We start from the raw sequence: 25,550 nt of genomic DNA, 5'->3' as shown, positions 1-25,550 counted from the left end.
AACAAACAAAACAAACGCTTTAAATAGGAGATCAGCAGCAGGGGACCGGGCCGGGGGGCCGAGCGCAGCAGCGGCGGCTGGGCCGCGGGGGGACCCTGTGACTCGACACGTCTCAGCCGTGCCATTATAAGCCACCACGTCCGTCTTCCCCCTCGTCCCTCCCGCTGGGCTGCGGCTGAAGGCGAGCGAGCCGCCGCGGCGGCGAGGGGACAGTACCACCGAGGAGGCCATTTTGGAGCCGTTGAGGGAGAGACCGAGCGGCCGGCGGGCGCGGCCGGGCGGGACCCGGCCCCCCGCGGCAGGTGAGCGCGGCAGCACCTGGCGGGGGGGGGTGGGGCAGAAGGTGAGCTGCCCCCGGGCGGGCAGCCGGTCTCATGGGGCGACGAGGCTCGGCGAGGCCGCCCGGCAGCTCCCGCTGCTCGCCCAGCAGCCGCGGCCCCTCGCCCCGCGGCGGGGCGGGAGGGCGGGGCGGGGCGCGGCCGGCAGGGGGCGCTGTCCCGCCGGGCCCGCCGCGCGGGGCAGGGGCTGCCGGCAAGGGTTAAGGAGCGGGCGGCGGAGCCCGGCTGCCCCCGCCGGGAGAGTGGGGAAGGAAAATAAATGTAGCGGGGGAGTGGAAATTAAAAAATAAAGCCAGACAGGCATCCGGGGCCGCGGAGCGCTCCCGCCTCTCCTTCCGCCGCCCGCCCGGGGGGACAGCGCGGGCCGCGGCGGCCGGGGCGCAGCGGCGGGACGACAATGCAGCAGGCGGAGAAAGCAGGAGGGGCAGCGCACGGCAACATGGAGGGAGGCGCGGAGCGGGCCAGCCCCTGATGCGGCTCTTTCTCCTCCTCCTCCTCCGGGCAGCGGCTCCGGCGGCGATTCCCTCCCTGGCGGCGGCTGGCGGCGGCGGGTGGAAATGAGCAGGTCGGCGGCGCTTCTCCTCTGCCTGCTGGGCTGCAACGTGTGGAAGGCGGTGACCAAAACCTTAGGGGCGCCCGAGGCGGCTCAAGGTCGGTGCGGGAAGGGCGGCGGGACCGGCTCGCTTTGTGCGGCGGCCCCCGGGTCGGCGGGGCGGGGGGGGGTGGCTGCATTGTGCGAGCGGCGGCAAACTTGGGGGGGTCGGGACGGGGGTTTGTTGGAGGAGGGCGGCGATGGGAGACCTCTCTCGGCTCCCACCGCCCGCCGGCTGCGGGGCGCCGCCCGCTGCAGCCCCCCCAGGCCTGGGGAGGTGAAGACAGCCCCGCGGCGGAGGCGGGTGCGAGCCCTGCTGCTGGGGAGCTTTTGTTAACGGAAGGGGCAGGGGCTGCCGCCGGCCTCATTGTGCAGCCCCCCACCCCCGCCTCCCTCCGCGCCGCCAGAGCTGTTGCATTGCGTCCTTCTCCCCCGGTTCTCCCGCTGCAGGGCCCGACGCGGCGGTGAGAGGCGGGCTGAGGGGCACCGCAGGCCCTGCCCCCGGCCGTGGGGGGCTGCGGGTTCGCCCCCCGGGCTGGCGGCGCGGCTCGGCCCGCCGCCCCGGGACGTTTCCGGGCCTCGGCCAGGCCTTTTGTTCGGAGCGGTGGGCTGCCCGCCGGCCGGGCGGGGGCCTGTCACGGCGCCGGGCGGCCGCTGCGCCCCTCGGGTGCCGGGGGGGAGACACTTCCCCGGGCGGGCTGGGTCGCCCTCCCCCTCCGCCCTCACCCGGGCGGGAGCAGAAGCCGCAGCGGGGCAGTGCCCGAGCCCCCCGGGAGGCCGCGGCGGCGCCCCCGGCACCTGGGGCAGCTCCTGGGCCGGGCCGGGCCGGGGTCCCTTCCTTCATCCTCACAGGTGCCGTTGCGAGGCCTCCCCTCGGCGGCGAGGTGCACCTGCCCTCCCGCCTCACACCGGGTGGAAATGCGGCGGGGGAGACGATCCCCCCGTGCCCCGCTTGCCCTCGGCCTTGGGTTTGGTGGCAGGAGGGTACCCTGTTCCATCGGCCTCTTCCCGCCAGGCTCTGACAGGGACCCTGTGGCAGCATCGCTCCTGCCGGCATCGTGGCTATGTTAGGAAGCAAAAAACTTGTCTCTCAAAGGGTACGAAATCTGTGAGGAGGTGTTGTGTCCTCCCCCGTGGCCAGCGTTAGCGTCGTGGCGTGTGTTGTCAAGCGGCTACATGTGTCATCTGGGGTGAGAGGTAGTACCTGGCTGTGGGTCAGCAGTGTCCTTCCCACTGCTGTGGGGTGGAAGTACGACATGCAAAGAGTGTGCTATGTCCTGTTTCCTCTAAGCTTTCCTGTCTTGCATGTCAGTAAGAATCAGTAAGCGATGCTTGCTGCAAGAAGGAAAACGTTAAAAGTAGCCTTTTTGGCCTCTCTTCGTGGTTGTATTTGTGGTATGCTAAGTAAGATCTAGGTGGGCCTGTGTTCTCATACGGAGCGTTCAAAAGGTATTGGCATCTTGTAGCAAAACCTACCATGCTAGGTAATCTGACATCAAATGTAATGTCAGATTCTGCCTTTTTAAGGACAAAACAATAGCAGTTCTGCAATAAGAAGTACTAAACTGTAGCTCAGAGGCCAGTAAACTTGGGACTGTACTGAGTTTATTGATAAACTCAGGTTGGATGGGACTTTGAGCAGCCTGGTCTAGTGGGAGGTGTCCTCGCCCATGGCAGGGGCATTGGAACTAGATGATCTTTAAGGTTCCTTCCAACCCAAACCATTCTATGATTCTACGATAAGCGTGCCAAAAAACCAGAACTGTGTTAATCCCTTGAAGCTAGCACTTCAGATACCAAGGTAATATCAAAATCTATTTTAATTTCTGTACCATAGGGAAAATCTCTTTCATATATGTGATCCAAGTGGTGGGGTATTGGCAAAATTAGTGCCTTTTAGTTGCCCTGTCAGTTTCATCTTCTATTGTCAAGCTCAGTTCATGGTATGTGAAAAGACTTGTCTCTATAGCTGCTACATCCACATCAAGCCCGATAGCTGATTATTTAAGTAATAGCAGCTATGTCAGTGAGTAGAGAACATTTCTATCTAAATGGAATGGTCTAATTTTATCTTCCGTGTAAGAACATCTGAGTTTTCATGGATAACATCATTTTCTAAAGTCTAATTACGAGCCCAGTCTTTACTCTTTGAGCATGTACATTGGTAAGTGGATATGTAGAGCTAATCTCGTATAGAAGCGTATTCTGCTGACTAGTTACCAGCTACTTGCCACAAGTCTTTTTTTGAAAGTATTTGCGATGCCAGTTTGTAGCCTTGAATAAGTTCCTAATCATCAGGTGTCATATCTTCTGGGGAAAAGAGTTTTAGTACCAGGCACGTTCCTGGTTTGTATACTGAGCACAGTAAGTGCCTAAAAGGTTGTAAAACCTAAACCAACTGTTTTTCCCTCCTGCCCTTTTAGCACCATGGTGATAGTTGTAGCTACAGGTGAAGGACCATTGCCGAAGTTATGGGATGTTTGCAGATGACTGACTTTCCCCTTGTGCCTGGGAAGAGACTAGTGAAAATCCGGGCAACTGGTGAGAAAGCTGGAGGATGCCATCAGGGAGTAATTGCTTCAGCTGCACTATTTATTATTGGACAGGTTACAAGAGACTAGGGCAGAGAGCCCTCCTTGTGGTGGGACAGATTAGATGAGACTCAGTTAAGATGTTCCATGCCTTGGTCCAAATAGTTCTTGGATTTGGAGCTGTTTGAAGCTGGGATTTGTAGTCAGTGTTCTGGTTAAGGAAGGGATGAGGAACGATGCTTTGCATTGAGCGTTTCTCTCTTCTGCTGCTCTCAGCCGTGTGTTCAGACAGTCCCGGCTTCAAATTCTGCTCGGCCAGACTGATTACGTAAGTTCTGAATACGGTGCTGGTAATTAAGCTCTCCATTTAGCACACTATTTAGAAAATTGGATGACTTTGGCACTCTGTTACATTACTTGATTCATTATGCAGATCTGTTGGGGCCTCTGAAGGTCACAGAGGTACCCTCTAAGTTTCAGTTAACTTGTTTTCTTTAATATGGTAAAATCCAAAAGGATGAGTTGTTTGTTTTTGTCAGTGTTGACGCTTAGAGCTGTAGCAGTGAAGTTGTTAGAAGTGCATGAAGGTACACTTTAGAACTGGTAAGGCTCTTCAACTTCTCTTCAACTTAAAACCTGACAGTTGTTTTGGATGAGGACTAAATTAGGGTTTTGAGATTTTTTGGTGGTTTGTTTGTGTTTTGTTTTTTTTTTTAATTGTTCTATCAGGTATTCCAGAACTTAAATCGGTTTGAATGCTGAAATGAACGTGTAAAAACTTTAATTAAAACAAAAAAACCAAGCTACCCCTTAAGCTGCATTCCTGTTGGGAATTGATGATTTGTCTGATGAGACAAAATACACAATGAGTTTCCTTCATGTGGACGGATCCCTTAAAGTTAGGGAGCCTTGGCAAAGAGGAATTTAAGAGTTATGTGAAGAGGTAACGCTAGCCCAGGGAGAATGTAAGCAAAATCGGTGTAATTTGAGAAGGGGGTAAATTTCATTGTCGCCTGTAAATTTCGCTTCACAGTAGATGATGAGGGTGACTCATTCATAGGTGCTAGGGAGGCTCTTTTTAAGAGAAATCCTAGAATATTGTGTTGTATTGCAGAAGTCCAGTATGACTTTTGTCTGCTACAGTGGGTATGGGTTTTAGTTGGTCTCCATGTTTCATTAGTTCAAAGCGAAGAAGTTATGAATAATAAAATAATATGAGTAATAAATGGTACCCAGTTCAAGGATTAGTCTATTAGTAGGTGAATCTACTCAGGATATCCCACCTTTGTAATCCCAGAATGAGATCAGACAGATATTTTTTCCCTAGTGTGATGGTGAAGAGAAGTTCAGCTGTTGCTGCTTAATCAGAATCCGTGGTATCTTCTCCCTCTGTGCGCATGGAGGACAGGAGGGTTGATGCTTGAGTGCTGCTGTTTGGAATTGCCTGCCTGCGAACAGCTATTACATTACTTGATGTTGTGAAACCTCATTTCACAACCATTTCAGCTGGACATTTTGTAAAGGCTTCCTTTCTGGACAGCACAGTAACAGCTGTGAGGAGACCCTCAAGTTCTTGGCTTTTTTTTTTTAAAGCTAGTTATCCCAAGCTTGCAGTTTTAGCCATGATGATAAAGTTTAGATGATGCAGAAATAAAGTCTTTCTCTCATCTTGTGCTGCCATACTGTCTCTTCTCAGCCAGCTGCAAATTACTAAAGACCTTCAAATGCAAACTTTTATTTCATTGAGACCACAAATGTACTCATAAGAGTAGAAGCTAAATTGCTCTAAAGCAATACAAAAGATGTTGTTTTGTTTTAGTGGAGGAGCAAGTTGTTTACTTAGTACTAGATGGTATTGTAAAATCTTAATGAGGATGAGGTATTTGTTGGTTTTATCGGTTATCAGATCCAGGTAAGCACTAGATTTCTTTTTCTTTCATGTTTACCTTGAACTACTAATGCCTGTAAATACCTAGTAACAGATTTCTCTCAGGCAGACAAACAAGTTATCTAGGTGAGCTGAGGGTTTAAAACAGCGGTCTTTTTCTGCTAAACATTTGCATTTGCCTTTTTGCTTGTGATACCTTGCAGTAAGTGATTCAACTTACCTTAAATGATATGTGTGCGCACTTGTCAAGTGACAGCAAATTCACATGCTGTCTTTCCTTGTGGTCATTTGTCCGGTTCTGTCTTGAGACAGTGTTGATTGCCGTGTGTTACCTAACACAAAGGTTAAAACGACCTTCTCCCTCCCCCCTCTCTTTTGTCTCTCTTTTTTTTTTTTTTTTTTTCTTTAAACCTCACACTGACACCTCTCACTGCTTGAGACTAGAACCTGGTTCATGAAATTTTTAGGGACGGCTGCTTTCTGTGCCAACTTCTGGCCAAGTGAATGGTTTCAAATAGCAGTCCCCTCTCTACAGGAGAGGTTTCTGGTAGCAATGAAATGCAGTTTTACCATATGCTTGTTAATTTAACAGAAGCCTGGGTACATGTATTTGCATGCTGGGGAGGAAGGAGGACTGTACTTTTAGGTTTGTTGGAAAACTTCAGAAATCTCCAATGGTTTTGGTTCATGGAGGAGCAGAAATGTCACTGCCTTTTGTTAGTACAAGCTTCAAATCAGTTTTTCACTTGTGCTTTCTGTGGACAATGACTAGCCACGGTCTTGGTGTGTGAAGAAAACGGAGAGGAAAATGTGTGTCAAGGAAACTTGATGTATAGGTTGTACCAGCATAGGTATGCGCAGTACCTGCTAGCTTGGTAGTTTAAGCTTTAATGGCATTTCTTAACAACCCTGCTTGAAGTTTGGCTGTTGGATAGCAGCATGGTTAGGCATAACGCTTCTTTTCTAGTACGTTTGATCAATACAATTGCATCATGTACCTGGAGCTTAAAATTTAGGGGGATAGCTATTTTTCCAGTCAGCCAAAGGCAAACTAAATAATCTCTCCAAAATATCTGAAACTTGAAATCAGGGCGTGCACTTTCAGTATGTCTGTTACCTTATACGCTGATCACCTTATGCAAGCTGCATTTTTTGTAGGATTAATTTCCCTTTGCTCCAGTGTATATCAGTTCTGCCTTTAGATATGAAGAAAGGTAGCTTCTGAGAGAACTGCAGTGTTGGTATTCTGCCTCTCCCACAGGTCTCAGTGGTTTTACCTGTCAGGAAGCACAAGTAAGGGAGGCAAGAAGCCTGTGTAAAGGGTTGTATTTACTAGAACAAATAAGTTTAATTATAATAAATATAGTATGTGCTAATAACATACACTAAAACACTTTGTTTGGGAAATACCAGAGTGCTTTTTTCTTTTTTTTTTTTTTTTTCCTTCCCTTCAGGAATTACAGAAACATTTTCCTGTAAGCTGGTTTACATTAAGTTTTCAGTTAATGTAATATCTGGCTTGTTGTGCATGGGTAATAAGCATTACACGTATGCTTTTTACAAACACCATCTTTAGTTTTATTTGAAACCAGAAAGATATGTATACATTTGTTAATACAGAGCCGTAAGAATGTGAACATACTGTAATTTCTTGTTGCCTTTAATAAATGCATTGAATCTTTAAAATATTAAGACACAATCATATTTGACATAATGGCGAGTCTGAGCCCTTGAAAGTAATATTTAAGTATATTTCAACATAGAGCAACATTTTTATTTCATGTAAAATGCCAGTGTTCTGGTTCAGGTATACACATGCCTCTTTTTTGCTAGCTTAAAGAGCAACAGATCTGGAGACGGTCTGAAGGAAAAAAAGCATTTATGTACAGTATAGTCTGTACATTTGGCTCCGTCACTAGCTGCTTGGGGGATTTGGGTATATTTAAACAGAACTGCTGTGGATATAAAGAATGTTTTGAATAGAAACTGTCTCTGCAGGCAGGGCATAAAAGTCCCTGGAAATCCAGCACCGAAGCTATCTTTTTAATTGTTCCTGCTCTTAGCTTTTGCAGTTCTGCGAGCTGTCACTGCCTGTGCCGTTCCATGGAGACATGCTAGGGAGTGAAATCCTGTCTTTATCCATTATCTGTACACCTCCTGCACCAGGAGGTGAAGCCTCCCTGTCACTGTGAGTAGGAACCTGCACTGTGGAAAACCTTGTTATGCTGCTGGAATGGTTGGTTTTCAGATGGGGAAGGCAAGAGCACGTAACAGTAGAGGGGACCCCACATAAGCCTTGCTGGATTTGGGGTGACCCTTGTAGGGGCCATCCTCAGCCTCTCTGCCCTGCGTGAACCAGGCTTCGAGGAGACACGGCAGCAACTGCAGTTAGCAGGGAGGAAGCGGGGTGCAAGGGGAAGCCAAGGGGAAGGAAGTAGCAGCATCCTTTTGGCTTGAGGGCAGCAAAGGAGCTGAATCCAATAAGGTGTAAAATGCTTCCAGTTTTCCCAAGTTCTAGCTGCAGAAGTGCTGAGAACCACACTACTGTGTGGTAGGTGTGAGTGATGGAATAGCAATGCTTAACAGTAAAGGGGAGCTTTCCTTGACAGTCAGTGAATGCTGAGATAAGTAAGAGGTAGAGGCATAAGGTCCTCCTCCTTTGTTAAAAACAAACAAACAAAAAACCAGAGAGGCCGCCTTCTTCGTGCAGTAAGTAACACAGGCGATATCAGTCTTGGGAGCCCCCTCTTGTTTCATCCCACCTTTGTGATTGTCATCACTGGAAAAAACAGTGTCTTTCATCCTTTATAAGTAAGGGCGTATACTGATACAGCAACAAGTATTTCTCAAATGATGTTGTGAGACTTGCTTGATAATAAAGCAAAAACAAATTAAGCTAAATCCTGTATCTGGACTGCTGCTGGCTGGAAATTAATGTATCGACAGTTTTGTCCAGCCCCCTCGTGCTCTGCCATACTGTGAACAGTTGTGCAAAGTGAAAGATTAAGATCCAAACATCTCAGCTCTCAGTTTGTGCTTGATATGTGAATGTAAGATGTAAGAATGCAAGGGATATGCAGTTGTCACCCAGGGTAGGAGGCATCTTGCCTGACGCAAATGTCTGCAGTCTGCAGGTGTCTAGATCTTAGCTAGTTGTGCATGGTCCTTTTACAGACATTAAGATCTAATCTTTTCAGCTGGTGGAGCTGAGTGCCATTCCCGTCACCTGGAGTAAGCACTTTTGGTCAGATGAATCGTGCTGTGTGGATCTCCACTGACGAGCATGGCAGCCTAGACAACGCTGTTTGTACTGCCATTTAGTCAGATGAATCCTCCCTTAAATAATGTAACTGGAATTGTCATCAGTGCAGTTGTTGCCCTCTGTCTCGGCCTTAGAGCTACTGAATATATACCATGTACAATATATACTATGTGAAGGAACACACACTCTTGGATTACCTGGCTGGTGGGTTATCTTGCATTTATCGAGACTCAAACTAAGAGTTATTGTCTATTTACATTTCTAAACCATTTGTCTTTGTAGCATTATGCTTATGAGCCTAAGTGTCTCACTCCCAAAAGTAAATAAATAAAAAGAAAAGTTTGGAAACAAGTTAGGAGGCTTGCAGAGTTGTTTGGGCTTGTCTGCATGGTTTTTTTTCCATGTTTTTAATTAGCTTTGTATTCCCAAGAGTTGATTTATTTTGGATTAAGCTGCATTGTTACTCTCACCTTTGTTTTCTCTTACTGGTGTTTGTGTAGCAATGTGGTAAACCAGATCAAGGAAGTTATCCAACTGAAAACTCCTGTGTGCACCAGTTCAGTGTTCACCTGGATCACTTCCCCAGTTGGATTCATTGGGAATTACACAAATGCTGTTGCTGGTGCAGAGGAAAGGGTGGAGAGGAGCCGATAAGGGAAAGCAGGGGCTTCACAGCAGCAGTGCCTGTTGATGCAGGATTAAATTGTTTGTAGAACTACAATATAAGATGTAGGACACAACATCTAGCAAGTTAACTGTTGTAGAAGTTACTGCTCAAAGGAGACAGCTGTTGTCTGAAAAATGTGATACCATCCCATTGCTCAAAGAAAAAGCATAAAGAATTTCTTGAAAACTAATTTGCCTACAGTAAATGGAAAAACTGCATTAGAGCAGTGAATACTGGCAGACCTGGACCTAGGTACTGGCGGACAATTTGAGACGCTTTCAGCTGTGGCTGTCTCTGTCTCGATCAGGACAGGTTTTTGTCACAGATACTCCAGTTTGTACCCTGCATGGTAGTTTAAACAGACCTTCATGCGCAGTTTCAGCTCAAGTGAACTGTGAGATGTACTGCTTATGAGTGTCTCTCCCAGTTGTAGGATCATGGGCGGATTAGTACTTGAGTTGTCTTTCCTCTGCTCTTTGGGTGTCCCAAATGGCTCCAGAGGAAATGATGCGCTTTGGCTGGTTTAAATGCTGAAGAAAAGTGGAGGGCAGTACTGGGCACTTAGCATAGCATTCTGGTAGAGTAACTTTTGTCGGCTAGCTGTGAATGTACTATTTAGCATAATTACCACATGACATCTGATAGTGTCTGGTCACTCCTCTCTGAACTGTCTGTCAGCCAGAGCGATTCCCACTTCCCTCCAGATAATTGCCTTGCTTTCCTTAGTTACTGCACTTCTACATTGATGTCTCCTAGATTAGGCTGTCTGCTGAGAGATAAGAAGTTTTCGCTCCTTATCCTACCCTTCCTCCTTCTGTCCCTGTGTTGGCCCTCTCGTATCTTGAAAGGCTTGGAGTGCTTTTGCTGCAGACTGGCAGGAAAGCCTGCTAGGGAGTGTTCATGGCTGTTTCTTATTTCTGTTTGAGTCGGGCAAGCATTGCTAGGGAAATAAATGGGTCCAGGAGCTCTGGAGAGGACTGATGTTCTGCGGGGGGTGAGGCGGACGAGGACGGGAACACGCCGCTGGGCAGCAGGGTGATAAACTTGTCCAGGCGCCGCATTGTGTTTGCAGAATGGGTGGCATCAGCTCAAGATGGGAGCAACAGTTGCTCCCTCTGCTTCCCTCTGAATTGTGCTCCTGGCAAGTTCTGAAACCTGCTGAGTAGCATGCTGACCTGGACAAATATTACAGTAGTTTAAAAAGCTACTTGTGGTAATAATGTTGACAGACACAGTGAAGCACAGCAATATACTTGCTCTTTTAGCTTTACTGCTGGTACCCAGGGTATTCTTGCAACTCAGCTTATTTCAGCGTGTGGTGCTGCAGTTGAGGTCCTGGCAAATAACTTAACTTTGAGCCAGTCTCTAGGTTCATGATGTATGATTTACAGGAGCCAGGAACACAGATGTTTGAAATGAGAGCTGTTTTTTCATTGTTTTGCAGGGTGCCTGTGTGGGAGGACTGTTACTTTTTCCCTTACTATTAAAACTTTAATATGAAGAAGCTCGTTTTCTTAAAAAGCTAAAATTTCCTTTGTTCTTACAGGATAGTTATTTCATTCTTTAGTATACTGCTAGTTAAAACTTTTTAGAGGGAACTGTTGCATTAAACTTACTTGATGTAAATATTGTTGTTAGCAGTCTACCTGAAAATTAAAAATACACTTGCTTCAAGCAGCCTGAAGCAGTAGGAGCAAGAGCTTCTAATGGGATGAATTTCAAGTTGTCTTATTGCTGCAAGCAATTGAGTTATAAATGCAGCAGGCTTTGGAATATTAAACTAGTAAAAGTATTTTAAAAAAAATCAGTTGTTGAAGGAAGAGAACCTGCTGTACTAAAATTCATGTTGAAAACTAGTCATTTTTCCAGACATTTGATTAGATAAGGACTTCCTTCTTTAGATCAGATATGAATAGCTATCTGCTCTGTGAAGCTTTACCTCAGTGAAAACCACTTGGCACTCTTTAGCTATGTTCAAAATCTTGCTGGAGATCTTGTTTTAATTAGTAATTTTACCTGTGAGTAGGTAGTTAATCTTTCAGTAACAGTCTCTTTTTTTTTTTTTTTTTTTTAAGCATGGTTTACTATTGCTGCTGAAAGAGCTGAGTGAGCCCTCTCAGCAGATGTTGTCATTAGAAGGGGGATCGAAGCAGTGTCACGTCACAAGCTAACTTTCTGCACAGAAAAAATCCTTGTGTTTTGAGGGGTGAGGGGCTAGGTAACACACAGTTGAGCAGTTTTCGTGGTGGTGTCCTAGAAAGGTAATGGTTATTCCCATGTGCAAGTTAATGCATGCTTTTAAGTGAATACTCCATACTTTCATAAATTCTTTTGTGGTGAAGAAAAATTAAAAAAGAGTGTATATAAGCTCTCAAGATAAAACTCTTATAAATAAGTGGTAGCCCTGTAGAGCCCTTCACAGCAGTAGAGAATCTTTGTTTCCAGTGGATGATTGCACCGAAACAAGGATGCTTTTTAATATCTGATGCGTCCAAGTAGCAAGTCTTGCATCAGTTAGCTGCTCGGAATGATTAAGTGTCATCTTCCCTTATCCCTAGTCTGTTTGCATGGTGAAAGATACTAAAGCTCAAATTCTTATGGCCAAAGTCTCTCAGGTGTTTCTTCAGCCAGGTATTATTTAATCTGCGTGCATGTGCCTTACAGCACTGTGGTGATTTTAGCATATCCAGAAAGGTATATATTGAATTGGAGGAAGAGCAAATGCACAGACATGTTTCCTGACCGTGATGCTGATGTGGTGCAGAAATTTCATTGCCTCACTGTTATTTTATGCCATTCTGTCTACTGCTATACAGAGTAACAGCTGGTAAGGATATACTCTTAAGTAGTCCATCATGAAAGAGCTTCAGTACATCTGGGGGCTGGCTATAAACAAATAGTATCTGACAGTATTGGGTTGCAGGGCTGATCATTGCTTACTTTCTGGTGTGTCTTTGTGGAGGTAGTAAAGTGCAGCCTTCATTACTCCAAATCTTGTTAAAATTCAGAAAAGCCTTTAACGGCCCAAAGGCTTTGAATAAGATGCATTTGTTTGCCAAAAGGAATCACTCTTTCTCTTGCTGAGTTGCATCTCTAAGTTATTCTTATAGCATCTTGAATGTGTAATAAAAGTTAGCATTAATAAAATGGTGTGTCTCCCTTGGAGAAGAAACACTCGTGGCTTACTCTCTAGTTGCAGGATGAAGATACTTCTACTGTGCAGAAGGTAAGGTCAGGACTAAAGAGAAAGTGCGGTGACCAAGATGGCACAGTTGGCAAGGTCAGGGCTGGGAAGTAAACCAAGACCACACAACAATCAGGTCTTAATTCATGCCATTTTTACTTCAATGATTAGGGAGCTTTTAACAAGTTTACTGATACTTGGTGATGACAGTTTCTTCTTGGACCCTTGTGGAATATTTTTCAGATTTAGATTTAGATTTCAGATTTGCCCTTTTCTTGCCATGCCATGATTTCAGTGTCACACTTGTATGAGTGTGAAATGTGAAGCCAGAAAGCTGCCTGGTAGTGGGATGCACGGTGGGGCATCAGCAGCCTAGGCTGGCTTTCCGCCTTCGAGGAAGGCAGACAGCCCTGACCCGATATTGTTTTGGAAGTAGGTACAAAGCCACTTGTCCCCAAAATGGATGGCAGGCTTGGTTTCTGAAAAGATATATATACATGGATTATAATATATATGTATTATTAATATATATGTAATGAAAGGAAGGAGAGGGGGGAAAAAAGGGGAAAAAAAAAAAAAGGCATAAAGATGACGGAATGGCATGTTAAAGTTCCTATACAGGAAATGAAGTTTGAATGGGTTGCAGCTACAAGTTACTAAGAAGCTTCTTCCTTTTCCCCTTTTTCTCTTTCCCTCACCTTCCCTTCCCTATTGAGATGAGCTTGATTTTTAACTTTGTTTCAGTCTACCAGAAGACAACCTACATTTTCAAAAGTAGTCATGTAAACAAATCAGTATTTCAAACGTACTAGCAAGCTTGATGTTGCTAGTAACATCAGAAATCTCATTTCATGTTCTTAAGCAGCAGGAGGATAAAACACTTCAAATCCAAGGTGCTGTTAAAAAATCAGTACTTGTCTGTAGTTCCAATGCAGGAAATACCATAGGAAGCAATTATTTTAATTCAAAAGTGAAGAAACGCAGATGAATGTTGATTTTGGAGAAGGTTTCTGATAACTAATTGAACTTGTAAATAATGTTTTGTGTGGTCTAATGCTTGGTTTAGCTTTTTTTATTATTTTAAACCCAGACTGGTGACCCATGATTTTATGAGGTAGCCATGTATTGCATTCAGTGGATCTCTTTGTCTTATTGGGAAATACAAATATTGTATGTTTTATACCACACTAAACAGAATAGGGGAGAAGAAAAGAACAATAAGTCCATTGATCCCTTTCCTTGTCATGAATTATTCAGATAGTAGTATGATTGGTTTTGTTAGGTTTTAGGGGTTTATTTAAGCCTTGTAAAGAGAACAAATGCAAACGTAACTAGGTATTATCTTCACACCTTAATTTATCTCAGTTTGTGTTGATTACCACGTTCCTGAGGCAAAAATAGTGAGTCGCTGTGTTTAGCTTTCCTGAATGGCTCTGAAAAACTATGAATTTAGTGTTCACTGGAATCCTCCTGTCTTCTGACTTCTGCTAGAAAACTGGGATGGATACAGTTGGGGGTTGGAGACCTCAGCATTTGTGCACACATGTGCAGATGTGCACGCATGCTTGTCTTGTAAAGCCATATGGTATGAATCAAAGCTTACCTCACAGTAGTAAAACTGTAATGCATTTTCCACCATTTTCAGTTATGCATTCATGGCATGATATTCTGTACTTTGAACAACTTACAGCGATTGTCCTTTGTAAATGCTCATTATTCTATGAAATTAATGTGTTATCCAGGATCCTTGGCTTCAGTTTTGTCCTTGGATTGCTGTGGCTATTTCAATAACACCAGAAGTTGCGTCGTCTTTTCTGCTCTCTTGCATTGTTCAAAGCAGCTTTGGCTTGCGAACGTATACAGATACGTTTGTTCTTTTTTGTTCATGGAAATAGATTTGAAATAAACTCTTGCTAGCAGATAGAAGGCATGTGAATTAATTGAGTGTATTAAGTATGTGTACTTTCTCGTTCAAGATTTTTAAACAATCTGTTGAGACCTCTAATTAAGCACCACTGGCTTCAGATCTTTTTTTTTCCTGCGGTTTTCATGGTATTTGCATACTGTTACCAGGAGTTCCTACAAATTTCCAACTTTCTCAGAAGAAATGGATTTTAATACTAGACTTCTAAATCTTTTATGTAAACCTATATCACTTAGAAGTTTTTTTCTCTCATATTAGTAGCTCAAGACAATTCAGCTGTTAGTCTGTGATAGTGCCTTCAATACTATTAAAAATTATCCCTTCAAAAAACCACAAATATGCTTAGCATTAAAATGGAGAGCTGACCTACTTTATATCTTTTATCTGTATTAAGATTAGCAGGGTTCCAGAGGTAGGTAGGATACCCTAAAAACTGACCAGATATTGAATCAGATGTATTTACTCAGAACTAGTGAGTTCCATGTATTTCTCTTTATTTTTCCCTGCTCAGTGGTGCTTTGTGCTAAAGCCTATGTGACTCTGTGTGACCAAAGGGGAAAAAAAACCCACATTGTACTCCCGAGATTATATTATCCCAATGTAAGGTAAGGCATTCAATTAAAGCCACAATACCTTGTAACAAGAGAATGGGATGTGGATTTTCTTAATACAGGTAAAAGGGACAGAATAATGTCTTATTCTGCAAGTTACATGAGTGAAAATCAATACTAGTAGGTCCTTGGCTTCTAACTATTCCTGTACTCTCAGCATACCTGTTTGGAACTGATGTGCTGTCATTTTTCTTTATCAGAAATATAAAGTATCAAGTAAAATTATGCATATTTAGATGACATAATGTGTCTTCTACATTGATCTTTTTGTACAGTTTGTAAACGCTGATCCATCTCTTCAGAATATGTCTGGTGGCTGAATCTTCTGCCACACTTCTCGTTTTTGACAAGAGGGCTTCTGTTGCCAGAACATGTCATGTAGAAATTGGCCTTGGTGGAGTGGCCAGTAACTTCTTCATGCGGTCAAGACCACTTTAACTTTCAGAGGAGATGAACATGTGTCCTCCTCAGCGTGCTCCTATGGTTCCCTTAGAGCAAGGAGCATGCTCAGGCCAAAGTATGAAGGAGATGAATAGTTCATCAGGGAGTTGTGCTAAGACTTGGTTGTTTCCTGATTCTTGGTTCTGGAGGCTGTCCATCCTCGTGGTGGTTCTGGAGACATTTTATGCTTTGTCAGATTCACTTGAAGTTGTCTCTTGATGAGTGTTTCCAACTGTGCGCTATAAAATTTGTATTACCTGTGTGTTTACTCATGAGTTAGTTGTCCCTGCTTGGCAAAGTTTCAACCTGTCCTTCCACTTGCTTTAAATACAGCTGCATTTCAGCTTCTGAAATACTCTCATCCATGTGTCGTCGTCTTCTCCCAGATTGTTAATCCCCATCAGAAGTGATTGAGAAAGATTTGATTGCTCACTGGTTCCTGGAGAGAGATGCTGAATGTGTGGGTGGAATAAGGCATTTTGCTGGCCTTTTCTACCATGCAGGGATGTGCATAGACGGGGCTGTACCTAGTATGCTGTGTTTCTGTGTGCGTTTTTCCTTCTTGAGGGAAGCTTGGTTAGCTTGATAGCCATGGCAGTATCTCATGGCTACTAACTGTTGTGGCGTTGGCCAGTCCTTTGTATTCTTTTTGACACATTGCATCCAGACTTAGAAGGTCTGTCATGTTGGCTTTTTGCCAACCAAGGATCCTAAATTGCGGCTTCTTTGGCGTGGGCTGATGTGGCAGAACATCGAGCCACGAGCAGGCTGTGCTCCTGCTCTTCACTCTCATCCCATCCCCACTGCTGCTGCTTTTTTAGTAACTGCATCCAAATCGCATGTATCTGTGCAATAATTGAAATTAAAAGATGATTCTTATGAACATTTTGTGAGCTCATTGGGGAAAATGGGGGAAAAAAAAACCAAACAAAAAAAACCCAAAACAAAATCATCTTACTGTCTTCTGTTCAGAAGAATGGTGGCTGCTGAGCAGTTGTTTTTGCCTTGCTGTGTGAGCTTGGAACAAATATCTCATTGTTTTGCTCTCAGTACTTGCAGGAGGCATATGCTGGGCGTCCACTGCCTACCACTGCTGTAACTTCTTGCTTGGCTGTTATATCTGTAAGTAGCAGTAGTGCATGAGGGCCCCAGCTTGCTGCTGGGGTTCTGGTGCGCTGTAACCTGTCAAGTTGTTGCATTTTTCTCCTTTTTCCATTGCCAGGGAGCTAAATTGCAGAAGTTCTGCTTTGTGACCCCTTCTAGTTCTGTAAGCTGTGCAGTAGGGAAAGGCAAATAGGGTAGAAACAGCGGAAAAAAGTTCATGTGAAAATGCAAGTAGTTGGAAGAGGTAAACAAAATAGAAGAGGGTACATGAAAGGTACTCATCTGTGACTTACTGTCTTTGGCTGCTTGTTCTAAATGGGTGAGAGAAGAATGTGTCCACCCTTATTTGCCAAAGGCTGACATGCCCAGGGCTGCTTCAGAGCTACTATCCTGCAATGCTGAGGAGGAGCTGGAGGGTAGTTTACTGTTCATTAGTTCTTGCTGACAGCTTGGGCTTGATGGAAGTGGATACTTCTGGAAGAAGTAAATTTAGTGCAAGGTTGTGAAATGATGGGGTAGCAGTTTATCTTTAGAAGTTAGCTTCTCTATCCGTGTTGGGTTTCTCTGCTTTAAGGGAGTTGTTATTGCCCAGATATAGGGGCTTGATGTAGTGATGCGTGATGTTTGTGTGATGGAACAGCCTTTCTCCATAGGTGCAGAAAAGAGGAGCTTATGGGAAAAAGGGCATTTATTTGAAGATTTATAAACAAGCACTTCTTTTTCTCACTCAATTGTGCAAAAGCTTCTGTCCTAGGTAGTCTCTTCAAAGACAGTCCGTGATTGCTATGTGGTGCTTGCTGTTCAGGTCTTGCATGCTGACCTCGTCTCTCATCTGATTTCACTATGGCTGGGTTTTAGTGCTATACGTTGGTCTTTACTTTCTCAGCACCATTAACAAGAAACCGGCGTGGTGTGTGCTTGAATACTGCCTCAAACTGCTCCTTTTTAGTAAGTGCTCAAGGTTTTATGCTCTTGTTTGTCCCTTTCACTGTAGAGTGCCGTTTGGCTCTGTCCTTGTCTCTCCTCTCTGCATATCTTCTCCCTCTAAGAAATCACACTGCTCTCTTCAGCCTTACCCATCGCTTCTATATAGGTCATGTTCCACTCTACATACTCTTTTAATGTTGATTTCTCTGTCTGTCTGTTCTCAGTCAGCTCCTGGCTACATCGTAATTTATTACAAGTGACAGATTTGGAGGAGGAGGTCCTCTGCTGTGTCATATCTCTGACTATTGTACTGATGGCAGATGATCGTGCTGTGACATTCCTCTGCTTGAGTGTTTTAAAAAAGTTCCAGGGTGGAGGAACTGACATGCTCTGCAAATAATAAAACCCAAAGGAGTTTAAAGTAACAGCTGCCAAACAGCTTTAACTCTTTACTTTCTGTCTTGGTTTATATTATGAGTGAGGAATAAAGTTAATATTTTTTTTATGAAAAAAAAATTTGGACTGTATAGTGAGCTGATGAGAATCAGATGCTAACTTTTTATTGTGTGATTCTTTGAAGAGTTAAAACATGATAGCAAGGGTGTTAATCTAGCAAATGTCTTCTGTTCATGTTTTAAACCCAGAATGAAAACACATGGATGTTTTTAATAAAAAGACAGATATTTAATTCCAAGAAATATACAGGTCTTATGCCAGAATAAATGCAATTTGTGATTTCTGGTTAATTTTTTATTATTATTATTTTAGAATTATTTCCTCGGGGGCCATTTGTAGTCTTTGGAACACTTTATAACTTTCACTAATAGTCTCAAGATTTTGTGTATTACATAAACTTCAGATTTCCTTGCTAGTAATCTGTGTTTATTTGACTTTCTGAACGCTATTATAGGCACCAGCAATAGGCTGTACTTGATTTTTGGATTACTTATTTCTTTATTATTATTATTTTTTAACTTTTTTCCTCAACTTCTTTTGTCTCCTTTGCTTTCAACCTAGAGCAGGATGTTTGTTAACTGCAGAACATGGAAAGCGAATATTTGCTAGCTGAAAGTAGAGGGAGGCTGTCTCATCTCTCCTTTTTGGTGTGCAAAATGATTTTTCAGAGTAGCTTGGTCTGCATGGTTGCAGTTGGTGCTAGTTTTGCAGAGCAGAAGTGGGGACTAGGTGAAATTCCTTAGTGTTATATTGTGGATCGTACCAAATGGCCCTTCTGCCATCTGATCTGTAAACGTATTACTGCAGAAATTACAGGTGGCGTGCAAGATGTGACCACAACTCTCATTGTAGATGGGGAGAGGTAATGAAGTGCAGCAATATGTTAACTTCCGTGTTTGACCTAAATATGTTTAGAATGCAGTTTTGAATATGAATTGTGAGCCCAATGAAAGTGTAGGAGTATGGGACTGGAACAGACTGGGTTGTCGTCTCTATTAGAAGGTACCACGTGAGCTCTTCTTAAATCTGACCTCATCCTAAAACTGAGTTCTGCTTGATTCTACCATTTGTGAATAAGAGGATGTTTCAAAGCATTTCACTGTTACTAGTAATATTGTACTATCCAGTGCAAAATTTTCAATACTTTTTATCTGCAACAGCAACCAAAATAGTTAAGTCATAGCTCATGAGTGACCAAACAGCTTGATCCATCTGGCTGAGTTCAGTGAAAGTCGCAGTTGTACACATGCCCTCATGGTAGTTTTTTGTTTGGGTTTTCTAATTTGTTTTTTCTTTTGTTTTAAAAAGGTTTTTAAAAAAAAAAAAAAGAAAACTTTTACAAGCTAAAGATTGGGCCCGTGAGGTCACTGCCAACAGAGGTGCTGAAAACCCTTAGCAGCACAGAGCCACAAGTGTTCAGAAAAGAAAGCAATTAATTCCTATCCAGTTGGTATTCACGAGAATTTAGATAACTGAACTGTGGTGGTAAGCTAGTGTGAACCAGATAATCCCGTATACTTTCCTTCTCCAGTCTTATCCAAATGAATGTAGCTTGCACATGGTCTTGTTTCTTTTAGACTGGGTTGTGAAATAGAAAAACAGCAGACAAGCTTGAAGGCATAAAGATTTTATCCATGTCTCAGACAAAGTTGGTTTTCCAAATTGTACATACCTCAATACAATTTCTCTGACTTTAATTTGATTAAGTTAATATTGAGACATGTTGAAGGAGGGGGAAAAAGGATGGTTAACGTCCATCAAGTTGGGGAAAGGCAGGCATTGAAATAGTGCGGGGCTAGAATCACAGAAGGGTTGAGGTTGGCAGGAACCTCTGGAGATCATCTGGTCCAACCCCTCTGCTCAAGCAGGGCCACCTAGAGCCAGTGGCTCAGGATTGCGTCCAGATGGCTTTTGAGTATCTCCATGCATGGAGACTCCACAACATCTTTGGGTAACCTGTGCCAGGGCTCAGTTACCCTCACAGTGAAAAAGTGTTTCCTGATGTTCAGAGGGAACCTCCTGTGTTTGTGGCCATTGCTTCTGGTCCTGTCACAGAATCTTCGTGGCTGGAAAGGACCCTTAAGATCATCGAGTCCAACCAAACAACCTACAATCTCTGCCACTACAGCATGCCCTGAAGTGCCACATCTAGACCTTTCTTAAATACCTCTAGGGACGGTGACTCAACCACCTCCCTGGGCAGGCTGTTCCAGGGCCTGACCACTCTTTCAGTAAAGTAATTCTTCCTAATATCTAATCTAAACCTCCCCTGCTGCAACTTCAGACCATTTCCTCTGGTCCTGTCCTTATTCACCTGGGAGAAGAGGCCAACACCCCCCTCTCTCCAACCTCCTTTCAGGTAGCTGTAGAGGGCAATGAGGTCTCCCCTCAGCCTCCTCTTCTCCAAGCTAAACGTGCCCAACTCCCTCAGCCTCTCCTCATGTGACTTGGTCTCCAGACCCCTCACCAGCCTGGTAGCTCTCCTCTGGACACGCTCCAGCACCTCAATGTGCCTCTTGTACAGAGGGGCCCAGAACTGAACACAGTACTCGAGGTGGGGCCTCACCGGGGCCGAGTACAGAGGCACGATCACTTCCCTGCTCCTGCTGGCCATGCCATTCCTGATACACGCCATTCCTGATACACGCTATTCCTATCACTGGGCACCACTGAGAAGAGCCTGGCTCTGTCATCTTTACAATAAAGTAGGAAGTGAGGAAAAACTGTGACATACTGTATTAGCATAATTATGCCACATTCAAAGCTGTTGTTTCCAAGTTGAACTTGGCTGGAAGGTGCTGCTACTGATAAGACCAGAAAGGGTGGAAAGGCTTTTGTGTTTGAAAGATTATCAAACTTTTACTACTTATTCATTCAGTAGAAGATATCTGTCTTGGAAATCAAGCCTTGCGTGTTCCCTCAAAATTATTAATTCCATTCCAGAGCCAAGAAGTTGCCAGTATGCCTATGCCAGGTTATTTTCAGTGGAGTTCTATTGCTTTCATAGCATTTGTTGTTAAAACATGAACAGTAACAGTACAAGGTGGGCTGCCAGAAATTTTGGATATTTAGCAATTGCTTGTGATCTAAAATATCTCAAGGACAGTGTTTTCACACTGCATCTGTCTATCCAGAGCTCTGGCTATGTAGAATTTAATATACAGGGAGTTGTGGTAGTACCCTGCTTGTATGTTGTTTAGTGCCATATGTGATGGCATCTGTATCTTATTTGATAAGCAGTTTTATAACATACTCCTTTTACTGTTTTCTCCTTATAGCTAAGATGTGATCACTGTAGCCTTCCAGATCAAGTAGAATCAGCTTTGGATGTTGCAGCTGTTAGTGAGAGATTGCTATTCTGCAGTCCAAATAACTTCAGTTGATTTTCACCAAAAAACTGCCCAGCGGTATTGGTGGATGGAGTCATTGGCGTGGCTGCTTTTGCACTGATGTGGATGGGGTGTGCTCAGGTAATGCTCTGCAATCCTTCAGCTGTTGGAGTGGTAATATGCAGATGAGGAATGGTGCTAGGCAGCTTGGATATGAGCATCTTCATCTGCTGCTGATATTTGTGATTATGCCGTTTCATACACCTTTAGTATCCATGGTGAGCAGCTGTTATAACAGTGTTTGATCCCGTTCCAAAAGCAGTCTTTTTCTTTTGGCTAATCAAAAGTAGATGTTATTTACCTATTTAGAAAAGGTTGCTGTTGCTAGCCTGAGCTCATGGCTTTGTGAAGCCATGTGGGACTGTGTTTATTCTCTTGATGTCAGTTTGTGCCACCTGGCACAGCTCCATTGCATTCAATTTTTTCTCCTTTCCCAGAAAGGAGGAAACAGGCGCTTCAGGCCCTGAATAATCATGTAAACATCAGTATGTGATGATCGGAGATAATAAATGAATTATTAAACTTTTTTCTTCTTTGTATAACGTTCGTTGCTACCTACCTTTTGAACTACAGATGAACTTGCTCAATCACGCTTTTTTTTTCTCATGGTATAATTAACTTAGTTCTCTTTTAGTACAGATTGCTCACATAAATCATAGATAGTATCAGCATTTCAGAGTATATCATTGCCTTCACTTTTGACTTTTAGCTTTCTGTGACATAACGCTGCATCCCAGTACTTGCAAAATCCGTCAAAAAATAAAAAGCAGGGGGATACTCGGATGACAGGGGAAGGTTTCTTAAGATTTCTTAATCAAGCTAGTCATCTGAAGGCCAGATCCTGCCATCCTTAGGTTAATCCGTATGACCTGCTGCCTTTCTTCAAGACTTTTGGAAAAAATTTTAAATAATAGCAGGTGCTTGAGCTCCTGAGCGTAGTAGGAATTGTTGTTACTGCCTCCACCCAAGTGTAGGTGTTGTAGCTGGAAATTCCCATCTCGGGTGCTGGGGATGGAGCCGGGGACTTCTGCAGTTGGTGTCCCAGCCGCTGATGGCCTTGCATGGGGAGCTTCTCTCAGGGTTACACACTGCCTTTGCGGTTCTTGAGACCAGACCACACTTTAATAGCGCTTGTTTCTTTTTGTTATCAGTTGTAAATCCCTAATGTGATTTACATTACCACTTTACCAATTCCATGGTATTCATGGAAACATCACAGTTCAACCTATTTACAGCATTTATTTCTGTAATGCTGTACTTTCAGTTACAAGTAGGAAGCTAATTCTCATATAAACTTTCCTAAACCCTTTTATCGCAAGACCTTTTTATTCTTTTGCTTACCTTACTTTCTTTCATTTTCTGTGGTCTTAGTTACATGGTTCTGCTTTTCTTATTGAATGCTCCTTTTAAAGTTGATTACCAGAAAAGTACATGCTTGTTTTATGCTGTTGTTTTGTTAATGGCAGTCACAAAACTACCCTTATAATATTAATATTAAACAGCATAAATACATCCAATTATATCCCTACCCTCCACTTAGCATATACATTAATGGTCTTGAAATAAATGATTTCATGGTGCATGCAGTAACCCACTAACATAGGAAACCATGGTATTTATCAGGATAACTTTTTAGCAAAGTTTGAATCTTAAATTGTTACTTGTAATCTTCTATCTAACTTTTGAATTGATAAAGGCTTTAGCATGTCTTCAGATGGTGCTTGTATTTAGACTTCCAGAACTGGTGCCTTGGGTTTTGGTGTGGGTTTTTTGTTGTTGTTTGGTTTTTGTTTTTGTATTTTTGGTGGGTTTCTTAATTTTTTTTTAAGGAAATTGTCTGCCACTTTATACTACTTTTGATCTCTTATTTGTAGGAGTCGGAAAACAACTGTGACAAAGAACATTCATGGCTGTTCTACAGTTGTTTTCTACAAAGCTGAAATTTTGATAGATAGCCTCTTGTAAAAGCTATTTTTTAGATCTTTCTCTCTAACATGTTAACATTGCACATAAGCTTCTGTTACTATTGAATGGGATCATAGTGCTGTTCCTCTTAAGCTTATGGAGCATACCTGCGGTGACAAAGCTGTTAGTGATGTTTCATAAGGATTTTGCTTTCCGTTTGGCATTGCAAAAGTGTTCTTTTGAGATCAAACGCACCAGCCTGTGAATACATACTGAATATTTTTGCTAGTGGTTTTTTATTCACACTTCTAATAATAACATTTATAAGGCTTTAATTTTATAACAGTCTTTACAACATGAAGCAACTACATTAAAGTATGCATTTGTGTACTTTGGGACCGATAACAAGAATTTCAAAGTTGGACGCTCATCAGTTGTTAGTACCAGAGGAAGAAACAGATACAAGAGTATTGGTCAATCACAGAGTGTTTCATGAGCCACCAAAGTTATTTTGCTATGGAAAAGCAGATGTGATTGCAGATCGTGTTGAGTGAGTTCTTCTCAACAGAAAAGGTGATATTAATGCAAAAAAGGGTCTTAGTAAAATGAAGAGTGAAATGTGATTGCTCTCGGCAGGTATAGAAAGGACTCGTTTAAGGAAAGAGTAACACCTGGCAGTTTGGCCATGAGAAAAGTATGCAGGTAAAAGAAGAAGCCATTGAGGAATGGGATTCTGGCAAAGCAGCAAACTGTGTAGGGGTGGAAGATGTGTAATTGCCTTTTTAAGATGGAACTAGAAAAGCTTGAGCCTTTTTTATGTACGTATGTTTCTTGTGGTGCTGCAGGCCTGGATTTGACTACCCACAAGATTCCTTTATGTCCTTCATTCTAATTTAAAACATTCCTGCTAAGAACAAGTGAAAAGAATAGAAACACAGAAAAGATGTAATAGTACAGTGAAGACCCGGCTAAAATATTTTTCCTTTGTTTTTCATTTTTGTCTTTCAGTGGAATACCAAAAAAATTCCTTTCCTAAAAATGGCCTGAGGTGACTCAATATTTAAATAAAAAACTAAAACCAACACAAGAAGTTGAAAAAGCAACTCGCTAATTTCTTGAGATTTACACTTCCTTTTGTACTTGTATTGTGGTTTATTAGAGATTGTATGTTACTATTTCTTGATAACTTCTGTACAGATTACTTTTTTTTTGAAAGTGTAAGTCATTTTGTCCCTTTTACTGTGAGAGAACTCGTACTCTGAAAATAATTAGTTTTATTCTCAGTGCCCATGGAAAGTCATTAGTTTGTGGATAAGAGACTAAAAGGAAAAATATTGTAACCGCATTTCAGTGCGGATTTGAATGACTATTGAATATGGAAGAATTTGCTTTCTTGTTTGTGGTGGGTTTGGTTGTTGTTAATCACGAATACAAAAACTACCACTGGATAGCACAAGGAATAGGAGAAACAAACAGAACTTGTAAATGCAGCTCCTAATTTTGGGAAAAGTTAAATGGCTGTTAAATGCCTATTCTATGGTCACACAAAGGTGTGACTACTGCAGATGTTGTCTTAATGAGTTGATGGAATTAAATTTATATAATGGTCGAGGTGTTCTTCAGCAAACCCGCTTGCAGAACATCAATCTGTGAGCTTCTTCATGTGCTGATTTGTGGTGTGAAAGACTTGGGTGATAAAGAGGCTAAGGTTGAAGCTTTAAATAGACTATCCAAGTATTCTCAACACTTGGATAAGAACAGAGAGCTACTCTAAGTTTAAAGAGCTAATTGTTGTGGTATTTAGCTATAGTTTGATGTTACCATTGGCAACCAAGATAATTCAGAATCTTAGAAACATTAGATTTTTTTAAACGCAAAATGTATAAAGTTTTAATAAAGCTCAGCTCATTTATTATACAAATCAAATCGCTTTTGAGAGGAAGCGGTCTGATTTGTTTCGAGAAGCTTTTGATGGTAATTTGTTCTTTGCCATTCATAGTGCCAAAGATGGGACCCTGAGACAGGTATTGACTTGGGAACAGTGTGTTACAGTGACAGTGTGTGGAAAGGCAACAGAAGTTTCTAGTTTCTGTTTATGGAAAACCATGATCTCAGAAATAACTAGTGTCAATCTTTCCCTCTGAAATGCTGTACTTTGTCCTGGGAAATTCAGTCTACTCTGTGTGCTCTTTTGCCTTTACTTCACATCCGCGTTTACAATTTAATCATGTTTTATTTTAGCACAACTTTTCTGCATGGTTCTTGGTGGGAATTGTGCTTCTGGTATTTTATAAGAATGCTTTGGGTTATGGAATACCCTTCTTCATGAAG

At 42.9% G+C, this 25,550-nt stretch overlaps 1 protein-coding gene across 2 annotated transcripts in view; it reads left to right on the top strand.

Moving 5' to 3' along the window:
* The first annotated feature begins 528 nt into the window (after positions 1 to 528).
* FAM171A1 (family with sequence similarity 171 member A1) overlaps positions 529 to 25,550 on the top strand; it is a 94,924-nt gene continuing 69,902 nt past the window's right edge. For both annotated transcript variants that reach the window (XM_054191655.1, XM_054191654.1), the window contains exon 1: positions 529 to 989. In XM_054191655.1, the coding sequence (XP_054047630.1) occupies positions 896 to 989 (94 nt within the window). In that variant the 5' untranslated portion in view covers positions 529 to 895. The remainder of the gene's footprint in view (positions 990 to 25,550) is intronic.

The sequence above is a fragment of the Rissa tridactyla genome, chromosome 2 (genome assembly GCF_028500815.1).
Source record: "Rissa tridactyla isolate bRisTri1 chromosome 2, bRisTri1.patW.cur.20221130, whole genome shotgun sequence".
Taxonomy (NCBI): domain Eukaryota; kingdom Metazoa; phylum Chordata; class Aves; order Charadriiformes; family Laridae; genus Rissa; species Rissa tridactyla.
Note: the sequence above shows the minus strand (reverse complement) of the source record. Positions and strands in the feature narration are given on the sequence as shown.